Source organism: Oncorhynchus masou, chromosome 12 (genome assembly GCF_036934945.1).
Source record: "Oncorhynchus masou masou isolate Uvic2021 chromosome 12, UVic_Omas_1.1, whole genome shotgun sequence".
NCBI lineage: Eukaryota > Metazoa > Chordata > Actinopteri > Salmoniformes > Salmonidae > Oncorhynchus > Oncorhynchus masou.
In genome coordinates, this window is record NC_088223.1 from 81,106,120 (window position 1) to 81,127,249 (window position 21,130).

Here is a 21,130-nt window from a genome sequence, read left to right on the forward strand (position 1 = left end):
ATCTTCTCTATCTCTACATGGCCTCTATCTCTACATGGCCTCTATCTCTACATGGCCTCTATCTCTACATCTTCTCTATCTCCACATGGCCTCTATCCCTACATGGCCTCTATCTCTACATGGCCTCTATATCTACATGGCCTCTATCTCTACATGCCTCTATCTCTACATCTTCTCTATCTCTACATGGCCTCTATCTCTACATGCTCTCTATCTCCACATGGCCTCTATCCCTATATGGACTTATCTCTACATGGCCTCTATCTCTACATGGCCTCTATCTCTACAAGGGCTCTACCTCTACATGGCCTCTATCTCTACATGGCCTCTATCTCTACATGGCCTCTATCTCTACATCTTCTCTATCTCCACATGACCTCTATCCCTACATGGCCTCTATCTCTACATGGCCTCTATATCTACATGGGCTCTATCTCTACATGGCCTCTATATCTACATGCTCTCTATCTCCACATGTCCTCTATCCCTATATGGCCTCTATCTCTACATGGCCTCTATCTCTACAAGGGCTCTACCTCTACATGGCCTCTATCTCTACATGGCCTCTATCTCTACATGGCCTCTATCTCTACAAGGGCTATACCTCTACATGGCCTCTATCTCCACATGGCCTCTATAACTACATGGCCTCTATATCTACTTGTCTCAATCTCTACATGGCCTCTATATGTCCACATGGTCTCTACCTCTACATGGCCTCTATATCTACATGGCCTCTATCTCCACATGGCCTCTATCTCTACATGGCCTCTATATCTACATGGCCTCTATATCTACATGGTCTCTATCTCTACATGGCCTCTATCTCTACATGGCTTCTATCTCTACATGGCCTCTATCTCCACAAGGCCTCTATCTCCAAAGGCCTCTATCTCTACATGGCCACTATCTCTACATGAGAAGAACAATTTTCTCTCTCTCCAAGAGCTGGCTACTCCAGAGCACTAAATTTGACAACATCCCTTTTCGGTCATCACCAAAGTGTCATCACTCATCAGTTTAACAGATAGCGCTGACTGGGTTCATTTTGCTCATGATTTCATCAAACCAATCAATATATTATATGGTGTTATATCACCATGGCTAGATAATGGGTATTGGCTGAGTTTTACCATCATTCTGTACAAAGAAAGAGTGACTTATTTCAGCGTCTTGCATCGCAGTAATGACCTAATCCTAAATCATTTTTAGAGACCATTTTTTTCACCTTTATTATATTTTGCCTCTGAATAAGTGATTAATTATAATGAAATTGTTTATATTGACAAGAATCAATGTATCGTTACAGTCCATCTCAACCCTGGGATTTCTTTCCAGACTTATTGTTCTTCACATCAAAAGCTGTGGCCAAACACAACCAACGTTGTTTATTGCATTTCTATTTTATAAAGAAGCTTTTAAAAAAGACAAGTTCATATGTCAGATTGGTTGACAGTAAACCATAACTGTGAAACACGTCATGCAATCCCCCTCTTTTTATTGCCTATTGTCATGTGCGCTTAGGGAGTGCTCAAGGTTGTTGTCCGTGGCTTTGTTCTTACACAAAGTAACTAATCTCCTTGAAGCAGAGGTGCCTTGTAATTGCTGTGGAGCGTTGTTCAGCAGAGATAATAAGAGATCATAACAGAGAGTCGGACACACAGGTTTCTATGCTGATACAATGGCTTGGCCTTTTGCTGCATCACAGGGGCAAGATTAGCTTCTCTACCCACATCTCTTTTCACAATCATTCCCCCCACTACAGAACTCCCTGAATACGATCTATCAATTACTTCCGGCTTTTCAGTTGTTAAAAGCTCAGTGTTGTTAAAGGCTAATGGAAATGGGCCTTAAGCAATTCTCTACTCTCTTTTTTCCATTCCACAAGGCATAATAAACCTTTTTGACTTCTTTAGAATTGAAGCGCCCACACCCCCCTTGCAGTTACTGTAGGCCTATACAGTGGCGGTGAAGCAACTGCAGTTATGTTTAAAGTAAATAGTCATGTGGAAAACGCCCACACGCCTCATGATGTTACAAGAGAAGGAAGGAAAGCGTGATCTTCGTGCGCTTTTATCTTGGGTTTAGAGGAAGTGAAACTCTTATTTGATTGGCGGTGTTTGGATTCGTGTTTTCCGTTTCAGCGATAATGGCCTAGGGCCTCGTTTGAGCACCTTTTGTTCGTGCAGTGGGTGGAGGATCAATCCTAGAATCAAAGTTCTTCTAGCTCCATTTTCTCCTCTCTTACCCTCAACCCTAGTTGAAGCTGGAGAAGACACTTTATTTTCTGAAGCGAGAGCTGGGTAACTTGGAGAATTGAATGGAAGCCCAATTTTACCTTTTTTCTTCTTCTCCAAAACCAAACCTCTTATCTTCCAAGGTCTGTCTCCAACCTGACAAGTAACAATTTCATTTTTCACAGAAGACCCAAGGTAGGCAACACATAATGTTTTTGTGTTTGTTCCACTGTGGCACATTTCCATCTTTTATTTAAAAAAATACAGAAGATTAGAAGCAAAGACTGGCTGGTTTTTCAATCTTGACAATTTTGTTTAGCATTTGGAAACACATTTGGTCAAATCCTCAGAAAACATTTCACAGTACTGTGGACTATACGTGGATCGTTACAATCCTCTGTAATAATTCCATTATACACGGTAGATTAATTCAAAGTTTTTTCTTTTTTTCTTGTTTTTCTTCCTCTGATAGACTCAATTTCTCCTTCTGACAATAACAATACAAAGGGAACCCCGGAAGACAATGAAATGGAATCATTTTTGTCACGGCTGTTAACAATTTACATTGCACTGACAGGTACCAAACTGATGTAATATTACTTTCCAATCTTCGACTGTGACATTTTAGTGCTGTAGCCCAGCATACACTCAAAGCACTAGTCCCCACAAAGTTGACAGGGCACACAACCCCATATTTCACTCTCTTCTGTTTTAGTTTATGGACACCAGTGGCCACCTCTCCCTAGAGCAGTGTGAAGGGACTGCAGGGCTGTGACGGTAATGAGAATGAATGGTTCTCAGCACTCTGGCACTAAATCACTGATGATGTTTATGGCACACATTTCCATCTTGCCGTGGCAAAACCTTTCACAGTCTTTTGTGACTATTAAGTAAAGCTGCCAAAATGTCCCTCTTCTCAGTGTTCTCAACAGGTAAGGGAATGAGGCACCACTCATAAGCCTAATAGCATTTCAATAAATCCACAGGCAAACGAGAGAAATCGATCCCTGTAATACCGTGCATATTACATTGGCAAACACCTCTAGGAACGATGTGGTTGTGTTAGATGCTGGTTTAAATCTTGTATCATCTTGAGAGCTGATGTCATCAATTTTGTGAGGTTGGAGGTTTTTGTGAGGTTATTTGAACGAAATAAAGATTTTCCTATCATGTACTCTATGTACATTAATCTCAACCCTGTTACCTTATGTCAACCCTGTTACCTTATGCCAACCCTGTTGTACAACACTGCTCTGTGACCCTGTCAAAACTGATTCTCTTCAGTAGCCTTGACTCAAGATGAGATTTGCAGACAAATTGAACTATCATCAACTAGACATGGCAGCAATGTATTGAGGTTTCCAACAGAGATTGCTGTTTTGTGAATTCAGCTTAAGTTACACTTGAGTCATTTCTGTGTGTGTAGACTTCCTTACTGTCTTGAGTAAGTCATGGTACAAACAAAGTGATTACTCACTCTTGTATTTTGGCACATCTCCCAATTGTAAGTCTTCTAACAACTAAAACATTCTGTACTTCTGGGAACTTCAGTCTCCAACTAATTCAGAATGTTTGGCACAAGCACAATTTTTGCCTTTGTGCTGGAGGAGCTCATGTAATTTGGCATCCTGAATGTGAAGGGAAATGTAAAAGTTTTAGGCAAACAGAACATTTATGAGAAGTATCCTCGACAAAATATATGTATTTGTTTTGAATTGACTCAGTGTGTCCTCGCACACTGAGAAGCCGGTGATGTGATGATGAGATTCATTTGTTATATTCAGACTCACATTAGAGCTATCCATGTTCTGCAGAATCCCTGTTGTGAGGCACCACTAGGAGTCCAGGGCTAGATTGAAGCATTACATTGCACCCCCACAGATCCTGAGATTCCATTTGGTTTTAAATGCAATGTAAATGTGAACAGACTTTGCCCTTAAGTCTCTCTTGGGGCAGTGCTCTTTCTGAGGTTATCTGAGGTCTCAAACTGTCGATTTTGTTTGTTAAACTGTGTCAGATCAAGTCATTTTTCTGCATTTTGAGATGGCAGCCTTTTGACATTGGTGAGAGTACTGGGAAATACATTTGCTGTGGAAAGTCAGCATGAATATTGTTAATGTCGCCAACAGTGGCAAAGACAATACTCAACTGAACTGTTTATCATGAGTGGAAGTAAACAGTTTGTGCAGGCAGGTATATTTCCCTTATGCATACAGCACAGAGTAGAAATAATGCTAATTCATACAGTATGCTGTCTTTGAAACAGACATGCACCTCAAAATAGTGAATCTCAAATGCATTTCCTTGATTCCTTGCTTCCTCTCTCCACGCCTCTTCCTCAAAACGCATTGGAGAGGATCCTAGATTTGTCCTTCAGACAATCTTCTCCAATGTACTTCGAAAAGGAGGCAAGGTGAGATAATGAGATGAAATACAATTTATTAGTAGGAGAGGGGGCAAAGGAGGCACAATTTATGAACAGAATGGCATAAAAACCCAAGAGTCAAACATATAGGTCTCCTTCTCAAGTCAACAGTGGTTTCACCCACAGAACGTCCCAGTATTTTTTACTACCTGACACTGTCACCCTTTGCTTACCTGAAGATGATGTTGGCAGTAATTTCGCCAAGATATCAAGTCCTGTCTAAATCTGTGAAAGGCTGCTACCTTGCCTGCATGAACTAAACAAATGTGTCTCTTAAGAGCACCAGCAATGCCTCATGTAACACAATGTTGATTCCACTAATGGACTGAGAAACTGTTGGATTGTCTGGGGAGAAAGGCATCATGACTCATCAGCCTGATCGATATTCAACATGCCATCCATCTTGCAACTGTCTGGATCTGGACCATGGGATGACTGGTAGATAAATAATCGAATATGAAATACTAAAATGTTGTTCACTTTTTACGTAAAGTAATAAGCACATATTACAACAACTGTTCAGCAAGAGCACTTAATAACATCAGATATGAGATAGAAATACAGGTTGCCATAGAATCAATAGATACACATTAGACACCTTAAGAGCTGTAACTGTCAAAATGGAAGCATAATAAGGAAGCCTGTAGACAAGACAACACTATGTTTGCGTCTCAAATGGCACCCTATTCCCCTTAAGAGCCCTATGGGTCTGGTCAAAAGTAGTGCAGTATATAGAAAATAGGGTGCCATTTGGGACATATAATCCTCTCTACCACGCTACTATAGCACAGCAGTTGTTATGTTTGCTGTGTCTGTTCTCTATGGAGATTCATCTAATCAATGGTTGGATGATGCATATGAAAGGCACACCTCATAAAGCTGCAGCTTATTGAATTAAAAGACGGAAATCGACCAAGTACGTCTCCAGAGAGAACAGAAGTAAAGATTTGGTTTATGTCGTCTGCTTTCCCCCTTTTTTTCGCATTATAGGAAGTAAACAGCGAAAGGATTTTCCTGTATAAAATATTTGGACACAGTGTACCGGAGATGTTGATATAGTAGAAACCCAATTCAGCAATACCTTGAATATGTGTTATTTTCTTTAGTGAGACATTCAAGTTTTCCTCCTACAAAACTATACCTTGTACCGAACCCTCCTCCAGAGAACCCTGTCTCACGATATTCACACCCTTTCAAGATGCGTTCTCTAAATGAGGTTAGCTGCTGTCAGCAATGCACCAGTCCGCACTTCAGTGTTGATTCCACTCATGTACACACACACGCACACAAACACTCGCGCACACACATGGGTGTTTGACTGTGTCTCTCAGACAGACATGGTGCTTGACCTATACTGTGTACATTACAGTAGATAACCACTGTGTGCTGCAAGAGAATCTATAGCCAGATATGTCTAATCATCTCTGCTGCCAGCAATAGAAAGATACTGCAGTCATTTGTTGCAATGAGGGTTGAGATGGGAATGAATGAGACTAAAGACAGATCAAGTTGAACAGTTACATGGGATCATTTCTGATTTGATGGTTGCAGTAATGCATTTGCGGTTAAAAAGGTAATTGTGATGTTAATAGAAGTGCTCTCCTAATACCTGGTGTCATCATTACCGTAAGACTTACGTCAACATAAATGGCAGGCAATGAAAGTTGAGTGTGAATATTTCCATGTGATAATGGGTTGGAGTATTTATGAATGTGGGATGATGTGGCCGAAATGCCAGCACCTTATCCTGTGCATTTTTTCGCTATGCGAGCCAATCCCCATTAATTCAACCATCCATGGACACTATCTAACTAACACACTGCATAGTCACCTTTGCAATTGTCCATATTTGGACAGCCTCTGTCTCAGCAGGACTTTCAACTGTTTGATTACTTTCTTCATCCTGTCCTTCATCTCTGTTCAGCCCGTTCAATTTCTTGTTTGTTTATACCTTCACTAACAGCTACATTCCCTTTCCCTCTCCTTGCCCCATTTAACAGAAATGATTGGTAATTACCGTTTGTTTGTGTTCTCTGTTGAACATAGCTCAGTTAAGTCAATAGTTCATTGCTACATCATTAGCGCTTTATCTTTTGTTTTTCTGTAGTGGTGCATGGTCCGTGGACTTGCTTCCATCCATAGCTTCTGTATGCTTATTTTCACTGGGCTACTGTGGCAACATTAGTATTAGGATTCATTGTTGCACTCAGGAAAAAAATATCTAACAAATGCTTCATCGATCTAACATCTACCCAGACAGTAACCCCTTGGAAGCAGCACTGTTGCACACCAGGCTAGCATGGCTCAATTGGCAGGGCATTGCGCCTGCAATGCCAAGGTTGTGGGTTTGAAACTTGCTGGGGCCACCCATGTGAAAATGTATTCATGCGCTACTGCAAGTCGCTTTGGATAAGAGCGTCAGCTTTAACCCCCTGTGGTTGATGTCCGCGACCCGCTGAAATCAAATGAGCATAATAAAACAATCCCCATAAAATCTGTCAGTTTAAGACAGACAACTGTTTTTTTGCATTGAATGCGTCTCAATCCATCGCATCCACCTACGGAATACTTCCATATCTAAGGTGAACGGTGACAGAGCTGTCAGACCCTGTAGCCTACAAACGATTATAATCCCTCTAGGGAAAGATGAGACTGTCATGAACACAACAGTGTTCTCCGTTTTGACCCCCACACACATCTTGGGACTCATCTGAAATCTGTACAGCCAATCTGCCAACTTATTTATTTAAAAAAAATACATGTTTTACTTTTTCTTCCTAATTTCGTAGTATCCAATTGGTAGTTACAGTCTTGTCTCATCGCAGCAACTCCCATACGGACTCGGGAGAGATGAAGGTCGAGAGCCATGCGTCCTCCGAAACACAACCCAACTAAGCCGCACTACTCCTTCACACAATGCCCGCTTAACCCGAAAGCCAGCCACACCAATGTGTTGGAGGAAACACCGTACACCTGGCGACTGTGTCTGCATGCATGCGCCCAGCCCGCCACAGGAGTCACTAGAGCACGATGGATGAAGGACATCCTTGCAGGCCAAACCCTCCCCTAACCCGGACGATGTTGGGCCAATTGTGCGCTGCCCCATGGGTCTCCCGGTCCCGGCCAGCTGAGACAGATCCTGGACTCAAACCAGGATCTCTAGTGGCACATCTAGAACTGCGATGCTGTGCCTTAGACCACTGCACCACTCGGGAGGACCCATCAGCCAACTTCTGTCTGTAGCGTACAAACAGTTTGGGCTACACACTAATGTGACCCCTTTCTGTAAAGGATGCCTATCGGCCTCACAAGACTCATCTGAATGTCTCTGGTACCAGTCGAAAACATTTATGGAAGTACAAAACATGATCAAAAGTATGTGGACACCTGCTCTTCGAGCATTTCATTCCAAAGTCATGGGCATTAATATGGAGTTGGTCTCCCCTTTGCTGCTATAACAACCTTCACTCTTCTGGGAAGGCTTTCCACTAAAAGTTGGAACATTGCTGCAGGGACTTGCTTCCATTCAGCCACAAGAGCATTAGTGAGGTTGGGCACTGATGTTGGGCGATTAGGGCTGGCTCGCAGTCGGCGATCCAATTCATCCTAAAGATGTTCAATGGTGTTGAGGTCAGGGCTCTGTGCAGGCCAATCAAGGTCTTCCACACCAATCTCGACAAACCATTTTTGTATTGACCTCGCTGAATGAGGAAAGGGCATTCCCCAAACTGTTGCCACTATGTTGGAAGCACAGTATTGTCTAGAATGTCATGGTATGCTCTAGCATTAAGATTTCCCTTCACTGGAACTAAGGGTCCTAGCCCAAACCATGAACATCAGCCCCAGACCATTATTCCTCCTCCACCAAACTTTACAGTTGGCACTTTGCATTGGAGCAGGTAGCATTCTCCTGGTATCTGCCAAACCCAGAGTCGTCCGTCAGACTGCCAGATGATGAAGCGTGATTTATCACTCCAGGGAACACGTTTCCACTGATCCAGAGTCCAAAGGTGGCAAATTTTACACCACTCCAGCCAACACTTGGCATTGAGTATGGTCATCTTAGGCTTGTGTGTGGCTGCTCAGCTATGGAAAAACATTTCCTGGGGCTACCAACGAACAGTTATTGTGCTGACGTTGCTTCCAGAAGCAGTTTGGAACTCAGTAGTTAGTGTTGCATATGAGGACAGATAATTTTTACGCTCTACGCAATTCAGCACTCAGCAGAGCTTGTGTGGCCTACCACTTCGTGGCTGAGCCATTGTTGCTCCTAGACGTTTCCACTTCACAATAACAGCACTTACAGTTGCCCGGGGCAGTTCTAGCAGGGCAGAAATGTGGTCTTGTTGGAAAGGTGGCATCCTATGACAGTGCCACATTGAAAGTCATTGAGCTCTTCAGTAGGGGTGTTCTAATGCCAATGTTTTTCTTTGGAGATTGCATGGCTGTGTGCTCGATTTAATACACCTGCCAGCAACGGGTGGGTTAGCCAAATCCACTAATTTGAAGGGGTGTCAAAATACTGATTTTTCTTATATTTCTCAGATATAAGATAAACACTTTTTTGGGGGGGGGGGGACTATCTGTTGTTCCGTGTAGTGAGTTGGTTATTCAATGAGCTAATAGTAGTACGGACAAATGTTTCCTCCAGTATTTGTTTTAAATATTTTTTAGATACTTCAACGGCTTAAAATTCTAAATCAAATTATCCTTGGTATGACGTTCTTAAAACAGTTCCATTTATCTTAGTAGACAGGACGTAGACTCTTGTGGTTTAATGGCATATATCACTAAATGTGTGTGTACAAAATTAAATGATATGGAAACTATTTTGACAATATACCCTTTTTCTCTGTTTCAGGGGCCAGTGCGGTGTTTACCCAGCAGCCCACAGACCTGGTGGTGGTGGCGGGTCAGCCAGTGACCCTGCCCTGCTCCATCCCTGGGTACCACGGCATGGTGCTCTGGCTCCGAGATGGCATGGCCCTGGGAGTCAACAGGGACCTCTCAGGTAGGAAAGCCCCTTACTTATTACGGTATCACTTTACTTAGAATGGTGATGGTAATGTGGCATTTATCAAGCTTTCAGAAACCCTTTATATCTATATCTAAAAGTGGTACCGGAGCGCCAGGTCTGGGACCTAAAGGCTCCTGAACAGCTTCTACCCCCAAGCCATAAGACTGCTGAACAGTTAATCAAATGGCTACCCAGACTACTTAAATTGACCCCCTTTTTATTTGCACTGACTCTCCTGCACTGGCTCTATGCACACTTACTGGACTCGACACACACACTCACACATACTACACTGACAATCCAACTCACACATACACACACACTACATAAGCTCACAGAGACATACACATGAATATTGACGCCACACACACACACACACACACACACACACACACACACACACACACACACACACACACACACACACACACACACACACACACACACACACACACACACACACACACACACACACACACACACACCTTTCACATACGCTGCTGCTACTCTGTTTATTATCTAACCCAGTTGCCCTGTTACTTTTACCCCTACCTACAGTGGTTATTCCTTTAATAGTTGCATCATACTGCCAGTGGAGGCTGCTGAGGGGAGGACGACTCATAATAATGGCTGGAATGGAGTTAATGGAATGGTATCAAACATATGGTTTTCATATGGTTGATACCTCTCCATTGACTCCATTTCAGCCGTTAGTAAAAGCCATCATCCCCTCAAGAGCCTCCACAGCTTGCGGGTTGCTATGGAATGGTATAGCATGTTGGGAGTGCATGACGTCATAGTATTTTACTGTCAGCCATTGTTGCCATTAATGCTAGTTCGACCACCAGATGGCGTCTTTGAGAAGCTAAGTTATTGAAATGACATGGAGCTGTAATCAAATCAAATCACATTTTATTTGTCACATACACATGGTTAGCAGATGTTAATGCGAGTGTAGCGAAATGCTTGTGCTTCTAGTTCCGACAATGCAGTAATAACCAACAAGTAATCTAACTAACAATTCCAAAACTACTGTCTTATACACCCAAGTGTAGGGGGATAAAGCATATGTACATAAAGATATATGAATGAGTGAAGGTACAGAGCAGCATAGGCAAGATACAGTAGATGGTATCGAGTAGAGTATATACATATGAGATGAGTATGTAAACAAAGTGGCATAGTTAAAGTGGCTAGTGATACATGTATTACATAAAGATGCAGTAGATGATATAGAGTACAGTATATACGTATACATATGAGATGAATAATGTAGGGTATGTAAGCAATATATTAGGTAGCATTGTTTAAAGTGCTAGTGATATATTTTACATCATTTCCCATCAATTCCCATTATTAAAGTGGCTGGAGTTGAGTCAGTGTGTTGGCAGCAGCCACTCAATGTTAGGGATGGCTGTTTAACAGTCTGATGGCCTTCAGATAGAAGCTGTTTTTCAGTCTCTTGGTCCCTGCTTTGATGCACCTGTACTGACCTTGCCTTCTGGATGATAGCGGGGTGAACAGGCAGTGGCTCGGGTGGTAGATGTCCTTGATGATCTTTATGGCCTTCCTGTAACATTGGGTGGTGTAGGTGTCCTGGAGGGCAGGTAGTTTGCCCCCGGTGATGCGTTGTTGTCACGACTTCTGCCGAAGTCGTTGCCTCTCCTTGTTCGGGCGGTGCTCGGCATTCGACGTCACCAGTCTTCTAGCCATCATTGATCCTTTATTCATTTTCCATTGGTTTTGTCTTGTCTTCCCACACACCTGTTTTCAATCCCATTCATTACCTGTTGTGTATTTAACCCTCTGTTTCCCTTCATGTCTATGTCAGAGATTGTTTTATTGTCAGTGTAGTGTGATTGTTGTATAGGTGCGCGTCGGGTCCTCGTACCCATGTTTGTTTATTTATGTACATTTAGTGTTATGGAGCATACTCTGTGAACTTTATTAAAAGACTCCATTTTATACTCCATTTGACTCTCCTGCGCCTGACTTCCCTGCCACCTATTACACCTATGCATGACAGTTGTGCAGACCTCACTACCCTCTGGAGAGCCTTACGGTTGTGGGCGGAGCAGTTGCCGTACCACGTGGTGATACAGCCTGCCAGGATGCTCTCGATTGTGCATCTGTAGAAGTTTATAAGTGCTTTTGATGACAAGCCGAATTTCTTCAGCCTCCTGAGGTTAAAGAGGCACTGCTGCGCCTTCTTCACGATGCTGTCTGTGTGGGTGGACCAATTCAGTTTGTCTGTGATGTGTATGCCGAGGAACTTAAAACTTACTACCCTCTCCACTACTGTTCCATCGATGTGGATAGGGGGTGTTCCCTCTGCTGTTTCCTGAAGTCCACAATCATCTCCTTAGTTTTGTTGACGTTGAGTGTGAGGTTATTTTCCTGACACCACACTCCGAGGGCCCTCACCTCCTCCCTGTAAGCCGTCTCGTCGTTGTTGGTAATCAAGCCTACCACTGTTGTGTCGTCCGCAAACTTGATAATTGAGTTGGAGGCGTGCGTGGCCACGCAGTCGTGGGTGAACAGGGAGTACAGGAGAGGGCTCAGAATGCACCCTTGTGGGGCCCCAGTGTTGAGGATCAACGGGGTGGAGATGTTGTTGTCTACCCTCACCACCTGGGGGCGGCCCGTCAGGAAGTCCAGTACCCAGTTGCACAGGGCGGGGTCGAGACCCAGGGTCTCGAGCTTGATGACGAGCTTGGAGGGTACTATGGTGTTAAATGCCGAGCTGTAGTCGATGAACAGCATTCTCACGTAGGTATTCCTCTTGTCCAGATGGTTTAGGGCAGTGTGCAGTGTGGTTGAGATTGCATCGTCTGTGGACCTATTTGGGCGGTAAGCAAATTGGAGTGAGTCTAGGGTGTCAGGTAGGGTGGAGGTGATATGGTCCTTGACTAGTCTCTCAAAGCACTTCATGATGACGGAAGTGAGTGCTACGGGGCGGTAGTCGTTTAGCTCAGTTACCTTAGCTTTCTTTGGAACAGGAACAATGGTGGCCCTCTTGAAGCATGTGGGAACAGCAGACTGGGATAGGGATTGATTGAATATGTCCGTGAACACACCAGCCAGCTGGTCTGCGCATGCTCTGAGGGCGCGGCTGGGGATGCCGTCTGGGCCTGCAGCCTTGCGAGGGTTAACATGTTTAAATGTTTTACTCACCTCGGCTACAGTGAAGGAGAGGCCGCATGTTTCCGTTGCAGGCCGTGTCAGTGGCACTGTATTGTCCTCAAAGCGGGCAAAAAAGTTATTTAGTCTGCCTGGGAGCAAGACATCCTGGTCCGTGACGGGGCTGGTTTTCTTTTTGTAATCCGTGATTGACTGTAGACCCTGCCACATACCTCTTGTGTCTGAGCCGTTGTATTGAGATTCTACTTTTTCTCTATACTGACGCTTAGCTTCTTTGATTGCCTTGCGGAGGGAATAGCTACACTGTTTGTATTCGGTCACCTTGTTGTTTCCGGTCACCTTGTCCTGATTAAAAGCAGTGGTTCGCGCTTTCAGTTTCACGCGAATGCTGCCATCAATCCACGGTTTCTGGTTTGGGAATGTTTTAATCGTTGCTATGGGAACTACATCTTCAACGCACGTTCTAATGAACTCGCACACCGAATCAGCGTATTCGTCAATGTTGTTGTCTGACGCAATACGAAACATATCCCAGTCCACATGATGGAAGCAGTCTTGGAGTGTGGAATCAGATTGGTCGGACCAGCGTTGGACAGACCTCAGCGTGGGAGCTTCTTGTTTTAGTTTCTGTCTGTAGGCAGGGATCAACAAAATGGAGTCGTGGTCAGCTTTTCCGAAAGGAGGGCGGGGCAGGGCCTTATATGCGTCGCGGAAGTTAGAATAGCAATGTATGCCTAAGAGTCATGTTTACTGTAGGTGTTTTAGCGTAACTTACTTATAGGCATAAAAGCCTATTTCAATATACAGTATATCAATCAATCATTAATTAATTTGTGCATGTCATCACACAGCATACAAGCCACCCATGTCTTTAAATACAGTCAACCATTTTAGTTATGAAACAAAAAAAATTAAAAAGGGAGCCTTGCATAATTAAACAATGAATAAACAGCAACATGTCAGCTAAAGCGATTGAATTCATGAATGCATTTGACTGTTTATAATATTGGCTGTGCATTTTTTGTTGTTAGAACAGACTGTATGGGATTAATTATAATTAATTATTGTATTTATTGTGCTGTTTATACTCTTAGAAATTTTGCTTAACTAAATGTATTAATATTATGGTGTTTCTATTCCAGGAAGAGCGAAAATGCATTTTTGGCCTCTGGGTTTCCGTTAGGAATATATGTTGCTGTACAACGTGACCGGTTGGGAGTAGGCCTAGGCTACTAAGCGACTAAGTGTAGGCTACCCAACACCCAAACAGAGATTCAGTGAAAATAAAAATCAGATTTATTTATCAAGATCAGTCTTCATGCTTGTCTCAAAGCAGCGCAAAACAGTGCTGAAATAGTTGAATACACGCGGGTAGGCTATTGCTTCAAGTACTATTATAACAAGTGAATGACTTTGGGTGTAAGCAACAATTTTTTGCCTTCAATTGCATTAGCCTACTTAATACCAATATTTCTGTAATTCAGTGATATTTATTCCCATAGTAATTTATTGCATTTACTTGTGGAATCCATCCAGGTGTGGTTAGAAAACAGTACATGTGGTAGGCTATGCAAAGAGATAGGTGAAGTGACATGCCATTAATACTTTTATAGTCCCTAAACTGGGCAAGAATCTATTGTCCTGCTGATAGCCCATCAAGGGGGAATGACTTATATTGTATTCCAATTAATTGGAAAGGATACTTTGTTGCATACTTACAGTACAGTGCACTTTCACTCCATTATCCGCCTGACTCTCTATCAGTGCCACCAGATTATTATTTATATTCTTGTCATCTATTCGGTAACATTCCACAAGTAAATATAATAAATAAAACACATATATTAAATAGCTCAATCTCTTCCTCTTCATCCCCATCATTCAGTTCATTCAAATTCAATTGTAAAAGATTTTGTCACTCCCGTTCAAAAACTGTAAATCACTTTTGCATGTGCTCCAAAGGGGTAATATAGGTTAATTAAATAATCAAAAGGCAAAATTGTATTATTTATTAGCCTAGTGGATATAAGTATTTTAGGCATATCATGTAATTAGGCCTCATGTAAAATCATTGTCAAAAGTGCATCGGATAGTGTTGCATGACAAACAGGTGCAGTTAGATTACAATATAATTAATTTGCCAGTTTGGAAGACTATAAACAACACTAAATAAAGTATAAGTAATACCAGAGAGTCTATTCTAATTAACCTCTCTGGCCCACCCGACACGCTAGCGTCCCACCTTGCCAACAATAAATGCAAATGCGCTACGCCAAATGCTAATAGCACTCGTTAAAACTCAAACGTTCTTTAAAACACACATGCAGGGTATTCAATTGAAGCTACACTCGTTGTGAATCTAGCCAACAAGTCAGATTTTTAAAATGCTTTTCGGCGAAAGCATGAGAAGCTATTATCTGATAGCATGCAACACCCCGAAATACCTGAAGGGGACGTAAACAAAAGAATTAGCGTAGCCGGCGCTACACAAAACGCAGAAATAAAATATAAAACATTCATTACCTTTGACGAGCTTCTTTGTTGGCACTCCTATATGTCCCATAAACATCACAATTGGGTCTTTTTCTTCGATTAAATCGGTCCTTGTATACCCAAAATGTCCATTTATGAAGACTGTGTGATCCAGGAAAAAACACAGTTTCTAAACGTAACGTTATTTTTTTTAATTAAAAAGTTGCCTATAAACTTTGACAAAACACTTCAAACTACTTCTTTAATCCAACTTTAGGTATTAGTAAACATTAATAAACGATCAAATTGATCACGGAGCGATCTGTATTCAATAGCAGCAAGTTTGGAAAACGACGTCCACTTTCCCCCTTCCATAACTTCCTGCTGTGTACCCAAAGACAGGATGTGCCTATTACTCATATGACCAAGTATTTACCTGAATAGAATTCACAACACTGGCGACATCGTGTGGAAGCTGTAGGAACTGTAAGCCGGTCGCTATCTATTATACCTTGCAATAGACAATACAGAGACTGGCGGATTGATTTTTTCTTCGTCGATTTTGTGATCAGGTTTCCTTGGGATTTTGACCACGAAACACGTTCTGTTATAGTCACAGACATCATTTAACCCGTTTTAGAAACTTCAGAGTGTTTTCTATCCACACATACTAATCATATGCATATACTATATTCCTGGCATGAGTAGCAGGATGTTGAAATGTTGCGCGATTTTTAACAGAATGTTGAAAAAAGTAGCCCTAGCTCTAAAAGGTAGCAAAGCAAATCTTAAAAACTGCAAGATTTGTGAACTTGCTTTATCCAACATTTTGCGGGTGCATGAGGCTTGGTGATCATAGAATCAAAAAGGCAACAGAAGCAGGAACAGCATAGGGCTGAGTGATTCACTCATTCCTGGCTTTCGATCAAAATAAGTAATATTTTAATGCAGGGTTAAAACCTCTTACATCTATGGGGGCACTATTTCATTTTTGGATGAAAAACGTTCCCGTTTTAAACCAGATATTTTGTCACAAAAAGATGCTCGACTATGCATATAATTGATAGCATTCGAAAGAAAACACTCTGACGTGTCCAGAAATACCAAGATATTCTCTGTGCGTGCCCTAGAACGTGAGCTTCAGGCAAAACCAAGATGAGATGGCATCCAGGAAATGACAAGGATTTTTGAGGCTCTGTTTTCCATTGTCTCCTTATATGGCTGTGAATGCGAGAGGAATGAGCCTGCCCTTTCTGTCGTTTCCCCAAGGTGTCTGCAGCATTGTGACGTATTTGTAGGCAGATCATTGGAAGATTGACCATAAGAGACCACATTTACCAGGTGTCCGCCCGGTGTCCTGCGCCGAAATTAGTGCGCAAAAGTCACCTGCCAGTATTTTTCCATGCGATACAGAGAGGAAAGCAAGCTTCCACGAACTGCATATCAATGACGAGATATGTGAAAAAAACACCTTGAGGATTGATTCCAAACAACGTTTGCCATGTTTCGGTCGATATTATGTAGTTAATCCGGAAAAAGTTTTACGTTGTAGGTGACTGAATTTTCGGTTCGTTTCGGTAGCCAGACGCAATGTAGAAAACGGAACGATTTCTCCTACACACAGACGCTTTCAGGAAAAACTGCGCATTTGGTTTGTAACTGAGAGTCTCCTCATTGAAAACATCAGAAGCTCTTCAAAGGTAAATTATTTTATTTATTTGGTTATCTGGTTTTTGTGAAAATGTTGCGTGCTAAATGCTACTCAAAATGCTATGCTAGCTTTGCATACTCTTACACAAATTAGTCAATTTCTATGGTTCAAAAGCATATTTAGAAAATCTGAGATGACAGTGTTGTTAAGAAAAGGCTAAGCTTGAGAGCAGACGCATTATTTTCATTTTATTTGCGATTTTCAGAAATCGTTAACGTTGCGTTATGCTAATGAGCATGAGGCTTTAGTCACAAACCCGGATCCGGGATGGGGAGTTTCAAGAAGTTTTAAAGACATATTCTTTCTAATTGTCTTTAGTATGCAGTCTCTGCTCTCTCTACAGCTAATATTGTTTGAATTATTCTGTGGATTATAATAAATTCATATATTTGTAGGGGTTGATGCATTTTTCGTGAGCGCAAATCTAAATTGAGTTAGAAATGTACAATTTAGAGTACTTAAGCATTGAATACATGGCAAGTTTGCCCTTTTTGGTGGCCTTTATGCTACACTTTACAATTGGACTCAACTCCGACTGACCGTCTATCGGTAGTCTAAACTGTGGCACAAATTTGGGGATTTTTCCACACCTATCCGAGCTATTAGACGATCCTTTTGTAAATTAATGGCGATGTGAATGTTTCAGTCAGTCTCTATCCCATCGCACGAGACTCCTGCATCAAGCAAAATAAATCAACTGATGTGTGGTCCCGGAGTTTAGAGAGAATTTGGGTAAATACAATGACGCAATTACACTTGACATGTGGACTGATGATTTTGAAAAATAGGACACTTATTCCTTACAGCCCATTACATACATGAAGAGTCAATGTTATCCACCACGGAGTGGGACAGTGCAGTTGAAAACTGCAGAAAATTTAAGGCCAGCTACTGTGAAAGAACACTTGTGATTCTTGTTGATTTCCTATATGGCTTCAAAAGGTCAACTGTCCTTCAGATAGATGTGTGGTTTCATAAAGAAGCCAGCTTCATGCCTGCGACCAGACACGGTGGATGATATCCTTTTCCTGCACAGCAATTTGAAGAAATCCAGTGATGAATGGACTGTGTTTGAAGTCATTGTTTTACTATATTTATTTGTTGTCTAAGATTAGAAGGCTCTTTAAAGTGGGGCGGCAGGTAACCTAGTGGTTAGAGCATTGGGCTAGTAACCAAAAGGTTGCTAGAACTAATCTTTGAGCTGACAAGGTAAAGATATGTCGTTCCGCCCCTGAACAAGGCACTTAAACCCACTGTTCCTAGGCTGTCATTGTAACTAAGAATTTGTTCTTAAGAGGCGGCTTCGATCTACATAATCATTCATTCAGAAGTTTAACCTCTAGCGTCGAGCAATCCCGTATCCGGGAGCGTAATCATAGCCTCAAGCTCATTAGCATAACGCAACGTTAACTATTCATGAAAATCGCAAATTAAATGAAATAGATATATTGGCTCACAAGCTTTGCCTTTTGTTAACAACACTGTCATCTCAGATTTTCAAAATATGCTTTTCAACCATAGCTACCCAATTTGTGTAAGAGTATTGATAGCTAGCATAGCATTAAGCCTAGCATTCAGCAGGCAACATTTTCACAAAAACAAGAAAAGCATTCAAATAAAATCATTTACCTTTGAAGAACTTCGGATGTTTTCAATGAGGAGACTCTCAGTTAGATAGCAAATGTTCAGTTTTTCCAAAAAGATTATTTGTGTAGGAGAAATTGCTCCGTTTTGTTCATCACGTTTGGCTAAGAAAAAGACCCGAAAATTCAGTCATTACAACGCCAAACTTTTTTCCAAATGAACTCCATAGTATCGACAGAAACATGGCAAGCGTTGTTTAGAATCAATCCTCAAGGTTTTTCACATATCTATTCGATGATAAATCATTCGTGGCAGTTGCCTTTCTCCTCTGAACCAAATGTAAAAGTGGACGCAGCTGGAGATTGCGCAATAATTTCGACGGAGGACACCAAGAGGACACCTGGTAAATGTAGTCTCTTATGGTCAATCTTCCAATGATATGCCTACAAATACGTCACAATGCTTCAGACACCTTGGGGAAACGACAGAAAGAGTAGGCTCATTCCTGGCGCATTTACAGCCATATAAGGAGACATTGGAACACAGCGCATTCAAAATCTGGGGTATTTCCTGTATGAAATCTCATCTTGGTTTTGCCTGTAGCATTAGTTCTGTGGCACTCACAGACAATATCTTTGCAGTTTTGGAAACATCAGTGTTTTCTTTCCAAAGCTGTCAATTATATGCATAGTCGAGAATCTTTTCGTGACAAAATATCTTGTTTAAAACGGGAACGTTTTTTTATCCAAAAATTAAAAGAGAAGAAGTTATCCTTTCTGGCACAGACGTTCCACTAGCGACCCACCTCCACAACATCCAGTGAAATTGCAGAGCGCCAAATTCAAAATACAGAAATAGACAGAAAAAAATACATGTGTTTTACATTTGCTTAAACATTAACTTCTTGTTAATCCAGCCGCTTTGTCAGATTTCAAAAAGGCTTTACGGCGAAAGAATACAATGTGATTATCTGAGGACAGAGCCCCGCATACAAAAACATGAAACACATTTTCCAACCAAACAGATGCATCACAAAAGTCAGAAATAGCAATAAAATGAATCTCTTACCTTTGAAGATCTTCATCTTTTTGCAATCCCAAAGGTCTCAGTTACACAATGAATGGTCGTTTCGTTCAATAAAGTCCTTCTTTATATCCCAAAAATGTCAGTTTATTTGGCACATTGGATTCAGAAATACACCTGTTCCAACTCGCCTGTTCCAACATGCCTACAAAGGATCTAATAAGTTACCTGTAAACTTGGTCCAAACATTTCAAACAACGTTTCTAATCCAACTTCAGGTACCCTAAAATGTAAATAATCGATAAAATTGAAGACGAAATAAACTGTTTCCAATACCGGAGAAAAACAACACGGATTGCACTCTCATTCACGCGCAACAAAAGACTAGAGTCTACCTGAGTGGCACTTAGAAAGAATACAACTACTTCTTCATTTAACAAAAAAAAAAACATTGAACAATTTCTAGACTGTTGCCATCTAGTGGAAGCCATAGGAACTGCCAAAGGACCCCAAGGAGGAGTTAGAAGCGGCTAAAGCGGAGAGGCGCAGGTATGAGGAGGCAGCACGGCGATGTGGATGGAAGCCCGAAAAGCAGCCCCAAAAATTTCTTGGGGGGGGGGGCTATCAGGGAGTATGGCTGCGTCAGGTAGGAGACCTGCGCAATCTCCCTGTGCGTACCGGGGGGCTAGAGAGACCGGGCAGGCACCGTGTTATGCAGTGGTGCGCACGGTGTCCCCAGTGCGGGTGCATAGCCCGGTGCGGTATATTTCAGCTCCGCGTATCGGCCGGGCTAGATTGAGCGTCGAGCCAAATGCTATGAAGCCGGCTCTACGCATCCGGTCTCCAGTGCGTCTCCTTGGACCGGTTTACATGGTACCAGCCTTGCGCTCGGTGTCTCCGGTTCGCCTACATAGCCCAGTGCGGGCTATTTCTCCTCACAGCACTGGCAGGGCAACCGAGAGTATTCAACCAGGTAAGGTTGGGCAGGCTCGGTGCTCAAGAGCTCCAGTGCGCCTGCACGGTCCGGTCTATCCAGTACCACCTCCACACCCCAGCCCTCCAGTAGCAGCTCCCCGCACTAGGCTTCCTGTGCGTGTCCTCGGCCAAATACCACCAGTGCCAGCACCACGCATCAGGCCTTCAGTGCGCCTCGCCTGTTCAGCGCAGCCAGCGCTTTCTCCCTCTCCTGTGCTGTCGGAGTCTCCCGTCTGTTCAGCGGTTCTAGAGCCTTCCTCCTCTACAGCACTGCCGGAGCCTCCTGCCTGTATAGAGCAGCCTGAGCTGCCAGTCTACATGGAGCAGCCAGAGCTGTCAGTTTGTATAGAGCAGCCTGAGCTGCCAGTCTACATGGAGCAGCCAGAGCTGTCAGTTTGCATAGAGCTTCCAGATCTGCCAGTCAGCCAGACTCTTCCAGATCCGCCAGACAGCCAGACTCTTCCAGATCTGCCAGTCAGCCAGACTCTTCCAGATCTGCCAGTCAACCAGACTCGTCCAGATCTGCCAGTCAGCCAGACTCTTCC

At 42.6% G+C, this 21,130-nt stretch overlaps 1 protein-coding gene across 2 annotated transcripts in view; it reads left to right on the plus strand.

Moving 5' to 3' along the window:
• LOC135550924 (kin of IRRE-like protein 3) overlaps nucleotides 1–21,130 on the plus strand; it is a 267,107-nt gene that overhangs the window by 117,124 nt on the left and 128,853 nt on the right. The window contains exons 1-3 of one of the 2 annotated variants that reach the window (XM_064982167.1): nucleotides 2,158–2,432; nucleotides 2,710–2,814; nucleotides 9,524–9,673. In XM_064982167.1, coding sequence (XP_064838239.1) covers nucleotides 2,766–2,814; nucleotides 9,524–9,673 — 199 coding nt within the window. In that variant the 5' untranslated portion in view covers nucleotides 2,158–2,432; nucleotides 2,710–2,765. Of the gene's footprint in view, nucleotides 1–2,157; nucleotides 2,433–2,709; nucleotides 2,815–9,523; nucleotides 9,674–21,130 lie in introns of those variants that run through there. The other variant, XM_064982166.1, reaches the window with a different exon arrangement.